We start from the raw sequence: 19,893 nt of genomic DNA, 5'->3' as shown, positions 1-19,893 counted from the left end.
GATTAGTTCAGTTGATTCAACCAATCACTTCACATTTTAACTTTTTTTTTTAAAAAAAAAACTTTGGTACTCTAGTCTAAGGATTTCTAATATCCGATAGTTATACTACGCTCTAATTAATTTAAAGTCGAGTAAGTAAATGACATTAAATGAGTATGATTTTTAATGTTAATTACTCTATCACAAAGTTTAAATTTGAGTCATTACTTAAATTATAGTCAAGAACTTGTTGTGGCAACCCCAATCAAATTTGTCGAACAATTAATTTGGTTAAGTTCAACTTTTTATAAAAGTTGTCTATTCGCCTGAGCCAACACCTTTCAATAGTAAATTACTCCGTATAAGTTAATAAGATGAAATAGTGTCGATGTATACTAAATGTCTTACAAAAAATATTCATGCAAGTAACATTACTTATGTATTCATTATTTTAGACATAACTTATCCCCGTGAGATTAGTTCAGTTGATTCAACCAATCACCTTACATTTTTTTTATAGAATAAAGTCCAAATTGGCCACTAAACGAAAAAAAAATGTATTTAGGCTATTGAACACCCCAAATATATGCAATTTCACCTTATAGTAGGTTAACACCTATTTATTCTGGTTGTCTGCTTACATGGATGATGAATTGGTCTTTTTTAAATAACCCTTAATAAAAAAAAATTAAGAAAAAACTGTCCAATGTAAGCAAGCAATCGAAAGAAATGGATAATAACTTGCTATCAGGTAAAATTGCATACATTTTGATAGTTCATTAATCTAATTGTAATTTTTTATGGAATGACCTAATTACACTTTCAGTTTTGTTATGTGGCGAATTCAAACTTTATTCTTTTTTTTTTGGTTATTATTATTTTTGTTTTTGGACAGAGATCTTAGGAGCACTGACTTTATGGATTCTTTGTCTGCTTGTTATTGGCATTTTCTAAACCTTTTCAAGGCATTAGTAAAACGAGTCGTGCCTTTTTAGGATCTATCCAAAAGCTCCCGGGGGCATTTTCGTAGTTTCATAAAACTCCAGGGGGGTATACTCTTCCCTTGTGAGCGGGAAAACAATAATTTAATAGAGTCTTTCATATGTACCCCTGGTGCTTTTCCCCAGCTACAAGTGCACCCTTATTCTTTATAAAAATATTAAAATAGGACTCCAATAGGACCAATATTTCTGCAAGAAAATAAATGTATTCTTGGTGGTATTTGCTAAATATATATGTATTCTTGGTGATATTTGCTAAGGGTGTGCAATTTAGTTTGATTTTTTGAACCGTACCAAATTGAATCCAACTAATTCGGTTCAATAATATACCGAATAATAGAATAGTAATGAATTTTTGTATACTGAACGGTTCAGTAAAAAATCAAAATGAACTGAATACCATTTATTTTTTAAATAAATAATAATAATAATAATAATAATAATAATAATAAAGAAGAAATAAATTCAAGTCTCTTGCTACGTGCTTCACCGATCAGCTCATATTGTCACTGATATAGTTGAAATAATTTTGGTTTACTATTATCAGAACTAAATCGATTAATTTATTCGATAACTGAATTATGTAAATTTATTTATATGTTAATTTAATTTTTTTAATTTACTAAATTAAACTAAATAATACTAAATAAAATATAAAATATGCATTTTATAATAAACATTATATATTTATATAATAAAGTTTTGGTTAATTTTGTTGGTTAACTGAAATATAAATCGGTTTAGTTAATTTCAGAAATTATGTTTCAATATGGTTAATGATTTTATCAAACTGAATGTTTAATTATTTTTGTTTGAAATTAACTTAATGACCACCCTTTTATTCCCACCATAAATCTGTTTGGTAGAGTTTATTATAAATTTATAACTTATTTTACATCACAAAAAGCTATGATCTTTTTTATTTATAGTAAAGTTCTCAATCGCTACCTAATGATGCGTTTAGGTGAAGCCCGTCTTATGATCCTAGCCAGTAAATTAACGACTTAGGTTGCACATAACTGATTGGTTCAAATCAAAAAGTCCAATAGACAACTTTCGCTAAGATTGAAAATTAAAATCTTGTGGTTATCAGGAATGTCCCTGACCATGTGTAGCCAAGACAACGACAGATGTCACCTCAATTTTTAGGGTTCCAAAAATTGTATTAGAGTATATTTTGTATATAATTCACTAATTTTTATACTTAATTATTATGTTTTTAGAATCTTCATATTGGTTTTAAATGCAATTGGAAACAAAATTTTAGAAAAAATTGATATCGAAATTTTGGTGAATAACTTTGTATTATATTTGCATTAAAAATGTCACTTTTAAGATGAATTTTAAATTGTATTTTTTTTGTTGAATTGTTATGTTTATATTTTGGCAAAAGTTATTTAGTACATTTAATTTTTTATATTTGTACTTATATAATGCCAAATACCTTGTGGTCTAGTGGCACCCGGTGTCCCGGTTTAAAAATTGTCCAATTTGAACTATTATACATGACTTTTATTTTTTATATATTGACCTGAGTAATTACTACATCAAACTATCCAACCAACTAGCTAGTGAATGAAGAGTATAGTTTAAGATAAGAGTTTATTTTGAAATACTATCCCATGTAACATTTTAAAAAAATGCTTTTAGCGTTTATTTCTTTTTCCTTTTCATTTAATCTTATTATTATTATTATTATTATTATTATTATTATTATTATTTAAATACAACTCTCTACTCTTCCCAATTAAAATTCTACCACCTTCCCTTATTTTTGTAAACATATATAAACTTTTAATTTGCTTCATCATTTTTACAAGTTTTTGAATCTTTCATATATCCTTTTTTTTTCTCCTTTTTTAATTTTCTATTGTACAATTATTTCAAAAGAACTCAAAATTATATTTTAAAATCTTAGATTATAATACAAACACACACACACATCTTTGTGTGTTTAGTTGGGATTGTAGAATTTTAACATTAATATGTTTAGTTGAGGTTATATTTTAGGTTATGTTGTCTAATTACTTAAATTCCATCAATACGTACAAATAAGTAAATGGATAAATGAAAATTATATATAAGATGATCATATATTATTTTATATATGTTATTTTATATATGTATAAAATAATATATGAATAGATACTACAATATAATAGAGTCAGTAGTATTCAAAAAAATATTAATATTGTTGTTGTTGTTGTTGCTGTTATTATTAATGGTTAGTTGGTAAATGTAAAAATGAAATATTAAAAAGTACGGAGTAATGTAAGAATAGTTTGGAAGATAGAGGTAATATTAATGTCAAAATCTTACATGGTGATATAAAATAACTGAGATAATTAAATAATTTAAACTGAACAAGGTTATGTAACATTAAATTAATCACATTACTGTTGGAAAAATAGCACTAAAATGGCATTTTAAGTGGTCATTTTGTGGTATAAATATATGTAGGGTCCACATCCGATTTGGGTCGGGTCAAAGTGGATTCGGATTCTTCGTAGTAAGACAAAGAGATCGATATATTATACGCACAAAATGGATAATGGGTGAATGAGAAATTGGTTCTCAAAGTAGACCCATTGGAGATGAAATTTGAAGTGAGGAAAAGCTTATGAAGCTTTGTCCCACATTGGCTTGGAAGGAGGATTTGCCCCACTATAAATACAAGAGGCTTTTTAAGGCTAATTGACTTGTATGGCGTAGAGGCTCTCTCTCTCGCATGCAGGGGTGCAAATCAAATCCTAAACTGAGCCTAAAAAGGCTTGACTCATGTACACGGGCACGAAATGTCGTCCGGAAAATTGGCTAGCCTGGCGGCCATATTTTCGAACAAGTTTTCCATCTTAGAACCACATGAGATCAAAGGTGATCTCTCGTTCGAGACATCAAAGCGAACTGACCACTCGCGAAAGGTAGTTCGATGACTCGAAGTTGGCGGGGGAGTCGACCTCTCGCAAGAGGTCATTCGCGTGCGAGTGCGATGTCGCGCGGCCCGGGCTGGCGCGCGCGTCCGATGTCTCGCTACCGGCACGATGTCTAGAAGCATGCACTTCTCGACGTCTCGCGGCACGGGCGATGTCTCGAGGGTTCGCAGACTGGACCATGTCTCGCACTGCGACTCCAGTAACCTCTCGAACGCGACGTTTCACCTACTGTGTCCGTTCAAAATGACTCTTGATATTACGGAATTAATTTGATTAACTCCAATCATTCTTTCAGAGTTATTTTGTAAATAATGGACTTGGTAGTGGGTGTAAATATTGGTTAGTGGCAGAATTAATTTTCTGCTAGTGGGAGGAGGTTACCAATGGATTATCAATGCCATAATTAATGTTATGCTTCACTTTCCTCTACTATATATTCGTTGTGAGCAGCAGGTTTGAAAAACACACCAAGGACACACAGCAATACACTGTTTTCTCCCTCAAAACTCTGCTCACATTTCCTTCTAGCCACCTGCGTTGAACCCACGTTCCTAGTTCGCCGGATCCAAGTTTGTGTGCTCAAACGGAGGATCGTAGTACGTTTTATCCTGGGAAACTTAGACCGCAACGTTCCAGCATCCCGGGAGGCGGTAAATAAAGTTTTAAGGATAGTGGTAACACGACTCGTGCTTCTAACCACCCGAGTTCGTCCAGATTTCATCCTCAACCGTAGTTCAGGTTTTCAACCTTTTGTAGGTTGTTTTTTTCCTGTATTATTATCCTTCGTGGATATTTTCTTTGTTGTATTTCCATTATTTCCTTGTATTTTCGAGATCACTTTTGTAACAATTACTTAAGTAATGTTATATAATTTGAGCTAAACGCAAAAGTAACAATTTTATTTTTATATTAACAACTTTAGAAAATTAAAATTTAGAGAATTTTAGAATATAATCCTACTAAGACTAAATTGTATTGAAGTTTTTTGTATTAAATATTGTTATTGTAATATCATTTCTTTTAATTAATTTGTAATGAGTCAATTAATTTACAAATAATTAATAACTACGAATAATAATGACGCGTAGGATGTCACAAGTCATAAAACACATTTTTTTTTTTGATTGAATAAAACACATTTTTTATTTCTTCTTAAAATGTTGAATTTCCAACCCAAGGGCCTTCCACGTTCCGACCCAATAGAGCATCTGGTAGGATGGTGTTTACTACGTACAAGGAGTCTCCTCACTTTGAGGGATTGCTCCTACACTGCCGTTGACGAGACTTGATCACTGATCTTTCTTCACAAACTTCATCTTTGTGATCAACTGAACTGCTCATACGGGCAAAACACATTCTTTACTGTGAACATGATGAGTAATTATAGGACATAACATTCTACGATTACACATGAAAAGTACAAGAGAAACTTATAAATCTATAATATTAGAATCCTATACTATTGGGGCATTGGGTGGGAAGGAATGAATTAAGGGTATGTTTGAAAATCAAGAAAAGGACTTCTGGAAAATGAGTTACTTTACAGGAAATAGTTTCATTTTTAGTGTTTGGTTGCATTCTGAGAAACTGTCTTGATGTTTTTGGTTCATTTTCTAAAAAATGAGTAGAACTATATAATTAACCATTTTAATTATTTTTATTTATAATATAAAAATATTTATGATAATATTAAATATAATTTTATTTATTAAAATAGAAAAAAAACATCACTTGTTTTCACTGCGGAAACTAGAGCACTACTTTCTAGCAGAAACCAGACCTATGGTTTTTACTGGAAACCTTGTTGTGAGTGCGGTGGAAAATGACCATATTTTTCCCAGTCAACGAAAAATGTTTTCTGTTGACTGCATTTTTAGGCACATCCAAAAATCATTTTTCAAGTTTCCAAACACACCCTAAGAGAAAAATGAATTACGAAGTATAATTCTGTGAAAAAAAATAAGGTGTGAAAAATAAGAATTCAAATTACATTGTTTGATAGGCAAGAATAAAATGCCCTTTCATCCTTTTTTTTTGTTTTTGTTTTTATTCACCACCGAATTGGAATTAATTGGGGTGGGTGGGTGGGGGGGGGGAGGGGGTCCTATGAATTTCAATTCGATAAATGGAGGAAATTGCAATTTCTTCATACCCAACAATGTAATTGTGCTCCACGAAGAATTAGCCTATAGTTGAATTACAACTACGGCACATCATTGTGTGGATGTGTGGACCACGATCTAAAACGACGTTGTTTTGATGTTAAATTTTTTTTTTTTTAATGCTCCACGCGCTTAGGTATTAGAATAATAAGCTTTCTGAATTAGAATAATATACTTTATGAGTTAAAATAATGTATTTTATGTGTTTTTTGAATTGTGGTCTAGGCAATAACGTGCAAGTACAACTACGGCCTATTAAAGGAGTAGCATAAAGAAGAATGAAAGTTTAGGGATCTATTCGTAATTTAGTGAAATGTAATGATTCAGGTGTTAACTTAAAAAAAAAAAAAAAACATATGGCCTTTCAAACAAATTTAACGTTAAACAGCAGCGCCATGCCCGCCCGGTGTCCTACTGTCCTGTTTCTTGGTTTGAATTTCAAAAAAATGCATAAACCCAACTGCACATTGGGCAATGCAGTTTTTCTACACACCCAATAGCTTCAACCCCCCACCACCCTATCACCACCCCCCTTCACCCCCTAACCTGAGAAAACCTTCTTCCTCCAGTTGCTCCTTCTGTGAAGCTGTTTTCTTGCCTTTTCTGTTTGTTATCACTTTTTCTAATTTTTCAAGTTCTCTTTTTTTTTTTCTCTCCCTTTTCTTGGATTTGATTTGACCCCTTCTATCATAGCTGAATGTAAAGCTCTCTCTCTCTCTCTCTCTGCTCTGTTACATTAATTTCCATTTCCAATTTCCCAGTCTGTTGTCTCTCAGATGCATTTATGCTCCATTTCCGTTTTCTCTAGTTCTTTTGCATCCTGAAATCTCTCTGCAAGTTTCAGTGTTTAATTCACTTCTTGGTAGTTGAAATCTCTTCTGCCCTCTCTCTGCAGATAGAGTAGAATCTTGTGTGAATGGGTGCTTCTGGAAAATGGGTCAAAGCTCTGATAGGATTCAAGAAGCCTGAGAAAGATGACCACCATGTAAGCTCAAATCTCTGTTAAGAATCTTATTTTGGTTTATTTATATTTTTTTCCCCTTACAGTTTGTGCTAAACAAAAGTCTAATTGGTATTTTCTTGGCAGCAAATGTTTAGTTAAAAACCAATGTTTTTCCTGTTTGTTTAAGTTTTAGCGAAGATATGTGTGTTTTTGTGGTGTTTATAGGAGAGGGTGAGTGGGAAGAGCAAGAAATGGAGGCTATGGAGGGGCTCATCTGGGGATCTTGGTGGGGGTTCTTCATGGAAGGGATTCAGAGGGAACCGCCATTTGTATGGTGGGTCTGAAGGCTCTGATTCTTCATCAGTCAACAATGATGCTTTCACAGCTGCAATGGCCACAGTGGTGAGAGCTGCTCCCAAAGATTTCAAGGCTGTGAGGCAAGAATGGGCTGCTATTAGGATTCAAACTGCATTTCGTGGCTTCTTGGTAATTTCTTATGCTCTTCTCTGCTTGTCATTATCTCTAAACAATGCCTACTTACCAAAGATATGAATATGTTTTCGTGTCATTTACCTAGTTGTCCTCCGTCCAACGATACCCTAGTCACATGGTGCTAGACTTTATCTTTACCCGTCCCTCTCTCAAAACCCGCTAATCTTAATTGCTCTTGTTGGGATTCAAAACCCGCTTGACCTAGCGTTAATGCGCAGTTTTATTTTCTTATAAACCACCACCACATTTTCGATGGCTAGGATGCTGGACTTGACTTTTACCAGCCTCGGGTCAATAATTTTCATAGCAACATGGCGCTGGACTTGGTCCTTACCCGTCTCCTTCCCGCACCAGCCAGTCTTAATTGCTCTTATCAGGACTTAACTTGTGGCGCGAAGGCACAACTTTATTTTTTTTATAGATTGTCATCACATTTACGACAGCTAGGGTTTTGAACTTGACTTTTTACCAGCCTCCGTCCAACAATCCCCTAATCACATGAAACTGGACAAAGCAAATATGAAAAAAAGAGTTTAAGTTTATGCATAACATGGTTGGTAGGCCGGGGAGTTCTCCAGAACCTGGATTTGAAAGTGTTTAAGGAAAAGAACTTGTCCTTTTGATTGAGCTGACCTGTTGAATGCAATTTGTGAACTTTGTAAATCCAGAGAATAATAAATGAAATTTTCATTCTCACTTGGATATCAACAAAATGATTATGCATATGGGATATGGCATTGCTTTGGATGATAACTTTGGGATAATTGTATAGGCTTTTGTTCTCAGTACACAAGTGTGCATACAAGGAATGTTACTTTTGTTTATCAAAATTACAAAATCTATAACTGTGATGAATGAAATTGTAGGCCAGGAGAGCATTAAGGGCGTTGAAAGGCTTGGTGAGGCTTCAAGCTCTGGTTCGTGGTCGACAGGTGAGAAAGCAAGCCGCAGTTACTCTTAGGTGCATGCAGGCCTTGGTAAGGGTACAAGCCCGGGTTAGAGCTCGTCGTGTTCGTATGTCTCTCGAGGGGCAGGCTGTGCAGAAGATGCTTGACGAGCACCGGGGCATGGTTGATTGCTTGAAAGAAGCTGAGGTAAGCAATTCGGGTTTTCATGTGAGTTGTGACTAATGATATCAAAGTGCAAGGAGTTTTCAAGTTGTTTTGGGGATTGCAGGAAGGGTGGTGTAATAGTAAAGGAACACTTGAAGAGGTTAAAGCTAAGATACAAATGAGGCAAGAGGGAGCTTTCAAGAGAGAAAGAGCACTTGTCTACTCTCTTGTTCATAAGGTAATTACTGCCGAGAATTGTGTTAGGCGCCAGAAGCTATAGCTAGTAGCGAAGACGCAACTTTCTTTCCTTATATTGTTACACATTTTCGAGACGTTGGGTGCTGGATTTGGCCCTTTACTGGCTTCTGCCCAACAATCTCCAACCACTTGGTTGTAGACTTGGCCTTACTGGCTTCCGCCCAACAGATTGATTGTTTATTCAATTATTCTTCTTCTTGTAAAGTGATTTGCATGACTTAATGATTGTTGCAGGAGAGATCAAGCTCTGATGCTCAGACAACCATATCTGTTCCCTCTTTCAAGAGTTGCAACTTGGACAAGAACAGCTGGGGATGGAGCTGGTTAGAGCGATGGATGGCTGCTAGGCCTTGGGAGAACAGATTGATGGAGCAGAGGCAAACTGATGCAACAGAAACGACCCCGAAGTCCAAGGTTTGCTTAGATTACACCAAGGACAACCATTCGAAGTCTTCTGAGCAGTGCTCGGTGAAAGTCAGGAAGAACAACGTCACCAAAAGGGTGTCAGCAAAACCTCCCTTGGTTGGCCAAGCCACGCGTTCCTCTTCAAGCCCAAGCTCTGAATTTCGATACGATGAGAGTTCTGCTTCATCCTCGCTCTGCACATCCACGACTCCAATCTCAGGAAACTCGGTGTCAGCATCGGATAAAACAGTAGAGAAATGCAGCAGTAGGCCTAATTATATGAACTTGACCCAATCGACAAAGGCCAAGCAGCGAAATAGCAGGTTTCTAAGACAGTCCATGGATGAGTTTCAGTTTCTTAACCTTCAGAAGTCGGGGGCTTTTAGTAACGGGGACTCCAAAAGCACTGCAGCTTCTGAGCTTTCGTCGGTGAACTTGACAAGGCCCCTTTGCCTACCTACTCGAATGGATAAATTCTCAAATTGAAGGGATAAGGAGAATTACTCTTATGGGAGTGCAAGGATGAACACAATTCTTTGTTGTCTCTCAAATGCTTTTTGAGAAACAAGTATGCTTGAACTTGTCCTTGGATACAAATCTTTTGAGACATTGAAAATGTGCCCTAAGCTAGGATTTTTCATCTTGTAAAATTGTGTAAGTTATGAGTTTCAAGTGGATCACTATGCTCCACTTCTATGTATTTCCTTTTGAGTTTTAAAATGTCTTGTGTCTCTGAATATGCCCCACTTGTGCTGCATTACATGGGTGAAAATATACAAGAAAAATGGTACAAAAAGGGGTGGAGAGGAGGGGATTTAAAGTATCATCTTGAAACAATGAGATTTATGGGTAGTCATCTCAATATCAACTTAGAATGTACATTTCAGAGTTCAGGAATGCCTGTTAGACTCGAATTTTCATGAACGTCGGATGGCTTCAACCTTGACGCCATGCTTGAAGTTGAGAACGATGCCATACTCGATCCCGAGAGGGCTCTCCATTAGGGAGGAGTGTCTAAATGTGTACTTCCTGTATAAATGGATTAGGGAGAGTTTAATTTCCTGCAGGGAGAACTTCTGTCCTATACATCCTCTAGGTCCTATTCCAAAAGGGATGTTTGCATAAGGATGCCTCCTTTTTTCTTCTTCACAATTTGGATCAAACCTCTCAGGCCTGAACTTTTCTGGTTCAGGAAAGTTCTTAGGATCTTTAGCTAGAACTCCAAGGGCTAGCCAAACCCATGTTCCCTGCTTGTTCATAAAACAACCTATTAGGAACCCTTGATCAATTTGAAAATAAAGAGTGTTGGGGTGTGGGGAGAACTACCTTTGGGAGGCTGTAGCCTCCAATCTCCACTGGTGCTGATGCTTCTCTAGCAACTAGTGGAGAAACTGTGTAGAATCTCATTGCCTCTTTGATCACCTGCAGTCAAAGAGTATTGAAAAAACATAAACCATTGTTTGGTTCTGTCTTGTTTACTGTTAGATCAAGTGCTTACCACTACGCCAAAAGCTATAGCTAATAGCGAAGGCCTAACTTTATTTCATATACCCGTCACACATTTTCGAGAGGCAAGATGTTGGGTTTGACCATTCATCAGCCTCTGCCCAACAATTCCCTAGCTATCAATTGCTGAACTTGGCCCGTTACCAGGCCTCTGCCCAACAAGGACTTGGTCCATTATCGGCCTCCGCCCAACAATTTCCCCTCCAGCACTTGCCAGTCTTGATATCGCTTGTTAGATCAAGCGCTTACCATTACGCCAAAAGCTATAACTAATAACCAAGGCTCTAATTTATTTCAAGGTGTTGGACTTGTCTTTCACCCGCCTCCGGCTAACAATTCCCTAACCACCCATTGCTGGACATGGCCCGTTACTGGCCTTTGCCCAACACTTACAGAAGCTGCAGAAAATAAGAATCTTGCCTGATCAGTGTAGGGAAATTTTGTTTGAAGATCATGGGCACTGGGAACCTGATCAGCAGGGCCAAAACCATCAATCTCTTGAAGCAACTTCTTTTCAACTTGGGGATGGCCAGCAACCAGATAGATAATTGAAGACAATGTGAATGATGTGGTTGCTGATCCAGCCAGCAAGTGTTCATAAGTCACTGCACTGATATAATCCGAGGTAAACAGATTCTTTGCAACTTTCTCAGACTCCACTGCACTCAGAATCAGGGACAAGAAGTCCTTCGAGCCGCGCTGCTTTTCTTCCATTCTGTTCGCCACAATATAGTCAAGGCGCCCGCTCAGATTCTTGTTCGTTCTCTCCACTTTCCAGTCCATTGTGCCGGGTATCCTCTTTAGTACTTGGCGAAACGGTTCCTGGAGAATTGGAACAAGTAAGCCTAATATGATGGAAAAGGAGCCTGACAGGTCCATCTTCAGCTGTGTTGTGGAATAGATATGCTGATTAATGAATTCTTGGACTCCATTGTGAAGTGAGTCTTTGCCCACTTTGGGTTTAGACAGCCCAAAATCAACTCCAAAAGCAGCCTGTCCAATAACATCTGTGGCTAGTTTGAGGGAAAGATCAGAGAAGGTGAAGTCCCCTTCAGAATCAAGTTTCTGAGTTGCAGATTCGATGAATGACTGCATAGTTGGGACCAGCTTGGCCAGGTGAGATGGCTGGTAGAGTGACAGTATTGTGTTCCTCATTGTTGACCATCTTGCATCCCTGCAAATTCCCTTAATTTAATTTCTTCTAAACAAGCATAGAAAGTATGCAATAAAATAAATGGTGGGCGGAGGATGGTAAAGGCCAAATCTAGCGCTTGGTGACTGGGGGATTGTTGGGCGGAGGCCGGTAAAGAGGTTAAAAGGCCAAGTTCAGCACCCATATCGAAAATATGCTGGTGGTTTATAAGGAAATAAAGTTGCATCTTAGTTAATAATTATAGCTTATAGCGTAAGTGGTAAGCGTTTGATCCAATGTAATGATGGTTTATAAGGAAATAAAGTTGCAACTTGGCTAATAGTTATAGCTTTTGGTGTAAGTGGTAAGCGTTTGAACCAATGTGATGATAGTTTATAAGGAAATAAAGTTGTGCCTTAGCTAATAGCTATAGCTTTTGGCGTAAGTGGTAAGCGTTTGATCCTAACACGGCTCTCGACGGTCGAAAATACATCTCGAAAGTGCTGGGAGGAGGGAATTGTGTGGCGGAGGACGCGTAAAAGCCAAGACTAGAGCTTAAAAGGCGAGGTCCAGTCTAGTACCCAGAGTCTCAAAAATACTAAGAGAGAAAAATTGTTGGGCGGAGGGCCAGGATAGCCGTATAGCCAAGATTAGAACCTAAAATGTCCGGTCTAACACCAAACGTCCTGAAAATGTGAGGGCGGTCTATAAGGATGTTAGCTACTAACAATAAAAATCAAACCTCGTGAAGAACAGGCCTTTCTGATGCAGAGGGGAGGCAGAGATGGGAGATGGAATGCTTCTATTTGGGAAGTCTTTGAATTTCTTGATCCCAACTTCTCTACAAAGCTCTGCATCTGCTATGATCACCAATGGCTGCCGCCCCATATGAAACCTTAACCAAACAAAGAAACACTTCTTCACCAAGTTCATTCACAGACTATTTTTCTAGAGGGATATAAAAGATGAGTACCTGAAGACAGGGCCGTATCGTTTCGCCATGACTGTGAAAACATCAGGGCCATACTTAGCAAGCAAGGGAAGGTGCCCTACAAGGGGGAGTGCTGGAGGGCCAGGGACTTTTCTCACAACCCAGTATGGCCTGTAGAAATACACTAAAACTGCAAACAAGATGCCCAAAATGGTATAAATGGTTGAGATGTTGAGTTCTTCAACTATTGTACCTAACAACTCCATCTTCTTCTTCAGTGTTTTTTTTTTTTTTTTTNCACAATATAGTCAAGGCGCCCGCTCAGATTCTTGTTCGTTCTCTCCACTTTCCAGTCCATTGTGCCGGGTATCCTCTTTAGTACTTGGCGAAACGGTTCCTGGAGAATTGGAACAAGTAAGCCTAATATGATGGAAAAGGAGCCTGACAGGTCCATCTTCAGCTGTGTTGTGGAATAGATATGCTGATTAATGAATTCTTGGACTCCATTGTGAAGTGAGTCTTTGCCCACTTTGGGTTTAGACAGCCCAAAATCAACTCCAAAAGCAGCCTGTCCAATAACATCTGTGGCTAGTTTGAGGGAAAGATCAGAGAAGGTGAAGTCCCCTTCAGAATCAAGTTTCTGAGTTGCAGATTCGATGAATGACTGCATAGTTGGGACCAGCTTGGCCAGGTGAGATGGCTGGTAGAGTGACAGTATTGTGTTCCTCATTGTTGACCATCTTGCATCCCTGCAAATTCCCTTAATTTAATTTCTTCTAAACAAGCATAGAAAGTATGCAATAAAATAAATGGTGGGCGGAGGATGGTAAAGGCCAAATCTAGCGCTTGGTGACTGGGGGATTGTTGGGCGGAGGCCGGTAAAGAGGTTAAAAGGCCAAGTTCAGCACCCATATCGAAAATATGCTGGTGGTTTATAAGGAAATAAAGTTGCATCTTAGTTAATAATTATAGCTTATAGCGTAAGTGGTAAGCGTTTGATCCAATGTAATGATGGTTTATAAGGAAATAAAGTTGCAACTTGGCTAATAGTTATAGCTTTTGGTGTAAGTGGTAAGCGTTTGAACCAATGTGATGATAGTTTATAAGGAAATAAAGTTGTGCCTTAGCTAATAGCTATAGCTTTTGGCGTAAGTGGTAAGCGTTTGATCCTAACACGGCTCTCGACGGTCGAAAATACATCTCGAAAGTGCTGGGAGGAGGGAATTGTGTGGCGGAGGACGCGTAAAAGCCAAGACTAGAGCTTAAAAGGCGAGGTCCAGTCTAGTACCCAGAGTCTCAAAAATACTAAGAGAGAAAAATTGTTGGGCGGAGGGCCAGGATAGCCGTATAGCCAAGATTAGAACCTAAAATGTCCGGTCTAACACCAAACGTCCTGAAAATGTGAGGGCGGTCTATAAGGATGTTAGCTACTAACAATAAAAATCAAACCTCGTGAAGAACAGGCCTTTCTGATGCAGAGGGGAGGCAGAGATGGGAGATGGAATGCTTCTATTTGGGAAGTCTTTGAATTTCTTGATCCCAACTTCTCTACAAAGCTCTGCATCTGCTATGATCACCAATGGCTGCCGCCCCATATGAAACCTTAACCAAACAAAGAAACACTTCTTCACCAAGTTCATTCACAGACTATTTTTCTAGAGGGATATAAAAGATGAGTACCTGAAGACAGGGCCGTATCGTTTCGCCATGACTGTGAAAACATCAGGGCCATACTTAGCAAGCAAGGGAAGGTGCCCTACAAGGGGGAGTGCTGGAGGGCCAGGGACTTTTCTCACAACCCAGTATGGCCTGTAGAAATACACTAAAACTGCAAACAAGATGCCCAAAATGGTATAAATGGTTGAGATGTTGAGTTCTTCAACTATTGTACCTAACAACTCCATCTTCTTCTTCAGTGTTTTTTTTTTTTTTTTTNCCTTAGCTAATAGCTATAGCTTTTGGCGTAAGTGGTAAGCGTTTGATCCTAACACGGCTCTCGACGGTCGAAAATACATCTCGAAAGTGCTGGGAGGAGGGAATTGTGTGGCGGAGGACGCGTAAAAGCCAAGACTAGAGCTTAAAAGGCGAGGTCCAGTCTAGTACCCAGAGTCTCAAAAATACTAAGAGAGAAAAATTGTTGGGCGGAGGGCCAGGATAGCCGTATAGCCAAGATTAGAACCTAAAATGTCCGGTCTAACACCAAACGTCCTGAAAATGTGAGGGCGGTCTATAAGGATGTTAGCTACTAACAATAAAAATCAAACCTCGTGAAGAACAGGCCTTTCTGATGCAGAGGGGAGGCAGAGATGGGAGATGGAATGCTTCTATTTGGGAAGTCTTTGAATTTCTTGATCCCAACTTCTCTACAAAGCTCTGCATCTGCTATGATCACCAATGGCTGCCGCCCCATATGAAACCTTAACCAAACAAAGAAACACTTCTTCACCAAGTTCATTCACAGACTATTTTTCTAGAGGGATATAAAAGATGAGTACCTGAAGACAGGGCCGTATCGTTTCGCCATGACTGTGAAAACATCAGGGCCATACTTAGCAAGCAAGGGAAGGTGCCCTACAAGGGGGAGTGCTGGAGGGCCAGGGACTTTTCTCACAACCCAGTATGGCCTGTAGAAATACACTAAAACTGCAAACAAGATGCCCAAAATGGTATAAATGGTTGAGATGTTGAGTTCTTCAACTATTGTACCTAACAACTCCATCTTCTTCTTCAGGTTTTTTTTTTTTTTTTTTCTCTTTGGGATGTTCACTAGGGTCTTGGCTTGGGGTATTATATATAGTTTTGGCCACATGAAATACATAGTTTTTTCATGTAATGTCTGTTGGTGGTGTTTGTCCTAAAAGATAATGAGCATCCATAGTGGTCGGTAGGGCCTTGTTATTAAGTGATTTTTTACTTTCACTATTGGCGAGTCAGATTATCTAATGCCAAAATGCCAAATTTCCATAAAGTGAAATTAGAAGAAAATGAGAATGAAAGGAAAAAATTATGGAACAGAAGAAATGGAAATAAATATCTATCTATACAGTAATATTGATAGGAAATTCTCAAAGTGAGAGGCTTCTTGTGTGCATTAAGCAAAGGTCTAGTCTCTGTGTTCAGTTAAGTTATCATGATTTATATCCTCCAGATGCTTTGTCGGGCCGGGGCGTGGAGCCCTTGGGGTTGGGGATTCAACCTTTTGGGAGAAGAAGGAAATTCAAAATATGTAAATACAAATAAGAGTTAATTCCATTTTTGTCCTTAGATTTATAGGTGACATTATTATTATTTTTTTTTTGTAAAATATCCTCTGTTCATCCTAATATTATTGTGGCATGACTATTTTTTGTCATTCATCAACAAACCTATTTAAATGACGTTAAATATGTGGGCATTTCAATCTATTCAATTCTAAATATTAGTTTTTTTTTAGGTTCTACATTTATGTGCCAAATTTCCATAAAGTGAAATTAGAAAATGAGAATGAAAGGAAAGAATTATGGAACAGAAGAAATGGAAATAAATATCTATCTGATACAGTAATATTGATAGGAAATTCAAAATATATAAATACAAATAAGAGCTTTTGGTCTTAGATTTATAGGAGATGTTTTATTTTTAGTCTTTATTTTTTAAAGCATAATTTGTTGGTCTTATTATTATTGTAGCATGACTATTTTTAGTCATCTATCAACAAATCTATTTAAATGACATTAAAGATATGGACATTTCAGTCTATTGAATTTTAAATGTTAGTTTTTTTTAGGTCCTAAATTTACGTGCCATTCCATTGTTGCAAAGGCTGAGGTTGTGGAGGCTCTACTAATTGCTGCAGAGGTGCGTATTGCAATTGATGAAGATAGGAAACTCTAGACATGAAGTAATGATTTTTTTGAAAAATGAAAATGAAAATAAAAATATAAATAAAAATAAAAATATAGTAGGTGGTCTATCCACTTTATATAAAAAAAAATCAAAATGTCTTTGTATTTAATGTCATTTAAACAAATTGGTCCATAATAATACTAGAATCAATAAAAAAAAAAAATTGTTTTGAAAAAAGGGACTAAATTAACATAAAAATGAAATTAACTTATACAAATAATCTGATACCAGTGGAGTTGGGTTTGTTTGTATGTGGGACAGGATAAAAGGAATACGAGGAGCATGACAAATGCCTGAGATTCCTTTGCGAGTTGAAGACTTGGGTGGGGAATATACTCCCAACTCACTCATTACTCCTTTGAATTTATTTTCTTTTCTTTATTATATTCAATACATTTAATTTAATTTAATTTAATTGGTATATGACGATTTAGAATTTGGTTCTTTTCGTTTTTGTCCTTTGGTTGTTGTCGTGTTTTGAGCTGGCCTTGATTTTATCTTCCAAGTGTGTTTAAGAGTCAAATCAAGTTAATTGTAACTATGAAATTTTTACCCACCAATAATTATTGTTCACATATTTTAATAATTTGTGTTGATTCAATCCTAATAAAAAACACGACATTATACTGGGCTGGCTTATTATGAACTACTATTTGCTTTTACCACAAATTTTACTGTAGACCATGGTGCATGACTGTATGTAACAAGTATGGTTCATAAAGTAAGTATCATTTTATTTATGCTTCAGTTTCATTTGACAATGTTACTTTATTTTTCACTTTCTTTTTCCACACACACTAATTTCATTGTAACAATACCAACGTATCATTTTAATTCTACTATAGTTTCATTTGACAATATACACTATTACATGAGCTCTATTTTGAAGTTTCATTTTTCACACACACTAGTTTAATTATAGTAATATTAAAGTATTATTTTAATTACACTCTAGGTTCATTTGACAATATATATTATTGTATGACTTTGAATTTTAGTTTCATTTTCCCCACACACTAGTTTCATTATAACAACACTAAAGTATCATTTTAATTATACTACAGTTTCATTTGACAATATACGTTGTCGAATAAACTCTGTCTTTTAGTTTTATTTTACACACACACTAGTTTTATTATAGTAACACTGAAGTATCATTTTAATTTTACTACAAATTCATTTGACAATCATGGTCCACATAACACTATGTAGACCATGGTTCACATAACACTATGTGGACCATGGTCCACTGTATAACAATTGCTATTTTAAATCGCTGTTACAAAGTGCTATATCATATTTATAATTCAAACTTAAACATGTTTTATAAGAAAAATTAACAAGTTTTATGGCAAAATTTTGGAAGGAAAAATGTTTGAGTGGAGATGATGAGGATGGAGGATTTTGTTTTAAATTTTTTTTAAAATTTTTTAAATTTTTTTTAGAAGAAGAAAGGAGGCATACCCGTAAGGAACATTGAAGAAGTAAAATTATTTACATTAATTTTCAAAACATTGAATTGAAGGAAAACTATTGAGATATTCCAAGTGATGAAACAATTCATATTTGATGTTGATGTCTCTTTATTTGCTGGCCATCATAATCTTAATTTTTATTTTGTAAAAAATACCTTAAGTAAATAATATTTTGATACCGCAATCGATATGATCAAATTCTTTAGTTGGGACAAGATAATTGACAATTTTTAAAGTTGTCTTCTATCATGTATGACCTAAATATAAATAATTAAATATAAATGCTTGATAGAGTATGAAAACATATAAAAGTTGATTTAAAAAAAATAAAAATTAAATGTAGTTAAACTCAACTATATGGTGGCATTTAGGGTTCCCATGTGTTCTTAGTAGAGAGGAAGTAGAGGTAGTTGATATGGTTTTTGTTAGGAAGCAAGGAAGCAATATGCAATATATATATTCTTTAGTGGAAGGCTTGGCCGCGTGGGATTGCTTGTAATGGAAGACAATTTTGGTCATGTGTTTGAGCTGTGTTGATACTTGGTATGATAAACTCCATTTTGCATTATTTATTTGTAGTTGTAGTCTCCATTTTTTTTTTGGGGAACAATAGTCTCCAATTTTTAAGTTATATTAAGTAATTATTATATATAACACAATTATAATAAAAAGTGTCTGCCAAAGACCTTGTGGTCTAGTGGCATCCAGTGTCCCGGTTAACACTCTCCCGTGGATGATGGTTCGAGCCTCAGTGGATGAACAGATACTACATTGTAACAGAGTTAGTAGTACTCAATTGTGTGTTCGCACTAGCTCACACGGGTGGGTTTAGTAGAGTAGATCCCTTGAGTTAGTAGTACTCAATTGTGTGTTCGCACTAGCTCACACGGGTGGGTTTAGTAGAGTAGATCCCTTGAGTCAGTAGTACTCAATTGTGTGTTCACACTAGCTCACATGGGTGGGTTTAGTAGAGTAGATCCCTTGAGTCAGTACTCAATTATGTGTTCGCACTAGCTCACACGGGTGGGTTTAGTAGATTCCTTGTGCGCATAATTATTTGACTTTGTCTGCTGAATTATAATTACTATGATTTATATTCTCTCAAATGCTCAATCGAATCGGGGTTGGGGATTCAACATTTTGAAAAAAAGAATTTTATTTAATTGAAACTATTATTAAAAAGATTTAATGGTCTTGAGTTTAATAAATATGCATTGAATGGAAGTTCCACACCTTGGCCTTAGAAAGGTGTCAATGCAAATTATAGAAGTGAAATGACGAAATGTCATTAGCAATAGAGTTAACCATTGGTCCACTACGTTCTAAGTGGAAGCCAATTATGGTGGTTCACATCGATCGTGGTTTCATTTGAATCGTCAATTCATTCTACGCCGTTTAATTTGATATATCACTCACGAAATCTTTTACGATCGTTGAAGCTATACTTGATTTATGCCAACTTAAGAAGCCTTTGGTAGCGAGAAAAATTTGAATTTTTAAAAAAGTTTTAAAAGTAAAAAAATTATTCTCATATTTGATGTAATATTTGACTTAATTAGGAAAGTTCGGGAAGTTCGAGTTAACGAGAACCACATTTCATAATATCTGGGAGAAGGAGGAAAGTAAATCTTTTTTCTTGGGTAACTGAAATCTATTAAATTTATTCAATTAAGTATTTATTCTTTTCGACGACGTTAGCATATATATATATATATATATATATATATATATATATATAT

General features: G+C 36.3%; 4 protein-coding genes across 5 annotated transcripts; 1 reads left to right on the top strand and 3 right to left on the bottom strand.

The window, feature by feature from the left end:
- Positions 1–6,516: 6,516 nt before the first annotated feature.
- LOC116021609 (protein IQ-DOMAIN 1) lies at positions 6,517–9,956 on the top strand. Of its 2 annotated transcripts, XM_031262058.1 has the most exons (6): positions 6,517–6,774; positions 6,971–7,060; positions 7,244–7,504; positions 8,377–8,604; positions 8,687–8,800; positions 9,055–9,956. In XM_031262058.1, exons 2-6 carry the CDS (start codon positions 6,992–6,994, stop codon positions 9,709–9,711), a joined length of 1,329 nt encoding a protein of 442 aa, XP_031117918.1. In that variant the 5' UTR covers positions 6,517–6,774; positions 6,971–6,991; the 3' UTR covers positions 9,712–9,956. The 2 variants fall into 2 exon arrangements, with proteins under 2 accessions (XP_031117918.1, XP_031117920.1); XM_031262060.1 differs by lacking the exon at positions 6,517–6,774 and having other exon boundaries at positions 6,782–7,060.
- LOC116021608 (cytochrome P450 711A1) lies at positions 9,953–13,084 on the bottom strand. Its single transcript, XM_031262057.1, has 5 exons — positions 12,837–13,084; positions 12,606–12,758; positions 11,152–11,905; positions 10,552–10,647; positions 9,953–10,472 (listed from the first exon to the last, which is right to left on the bottom strand). Exons 1-5 carry the CDS (start codon positions 13,058–13,060, stop codon positions 10,143–10,145), a joined length of 1,557 nt encoding a protein of 518 aa, XP_031117917.1. The 5' UTR covers positions 13,061–13,084; the 3' UTR covers positions 9,953–10,142.
- LOC116021610 (cytochrome P450 711A1-like) lies at positions 13,069–14,722 on the bottom strand. The gene is made up of 3 exons (XM_031262061.1): positions 14,475–14,722; positions 14,244–14,396; positions 13,069–13,543 (listed from the first exon to the last, which is right to left on the bottom strand). The coding sequence occupies exons 1-3, from the start codon at positions 14,696–14,698 to the stop codon at positions 13,069–13,071; spliced, it is 852 nt and encodes a 283-aa protein (XP_031117921.1). The 5' UTR covers positions 14,699–14,722.
- Positions 14,723–15,009: 287 nt separating this feature from the next.
- Positions 15,010–15,518, bottom strand: LOC116021611 (cytochrome P450 711A1-like). The gene is made up of 2 exons (XM_031262062.1): positions 15,290–15,518; positions 15,010–15,211 (listed from the first exon to the last, which is right to left on the bottom strand). Exons 1-2 carry the CDS (start codon positions 15,511–15,513, stop codon positions 15,040–15,042), a joined length of 396 nt encoding a protein of 131 aa, XP_031117922.1. The 5' UTR covers positions 15,514–15,518; the 3' UTR covers positions 15,010–15,039.
- Between the last annotated feature and the right edge of the window lie 4,375 nt (positions 15,519–19,893).

This window comes from Ipomoea triloba, chromosome 6, assembly GCF_003576645.1.
Source record: "Ipomoea triloba cultivar NCNSP0323 chromosome 6, ASM357664v1".
NCBI classification, from domain to species: Eukaryota; Viridiplantae; Streptophyta; class Magnoliopsida; order Solanales; family Convolvulaceae; genus Ipomoea; species Ipomoea triloba.
Note: the sequence above shows the minus strand (reverse complement) of the source record. Positions and strands in the feature narration are given on the sequence as shown.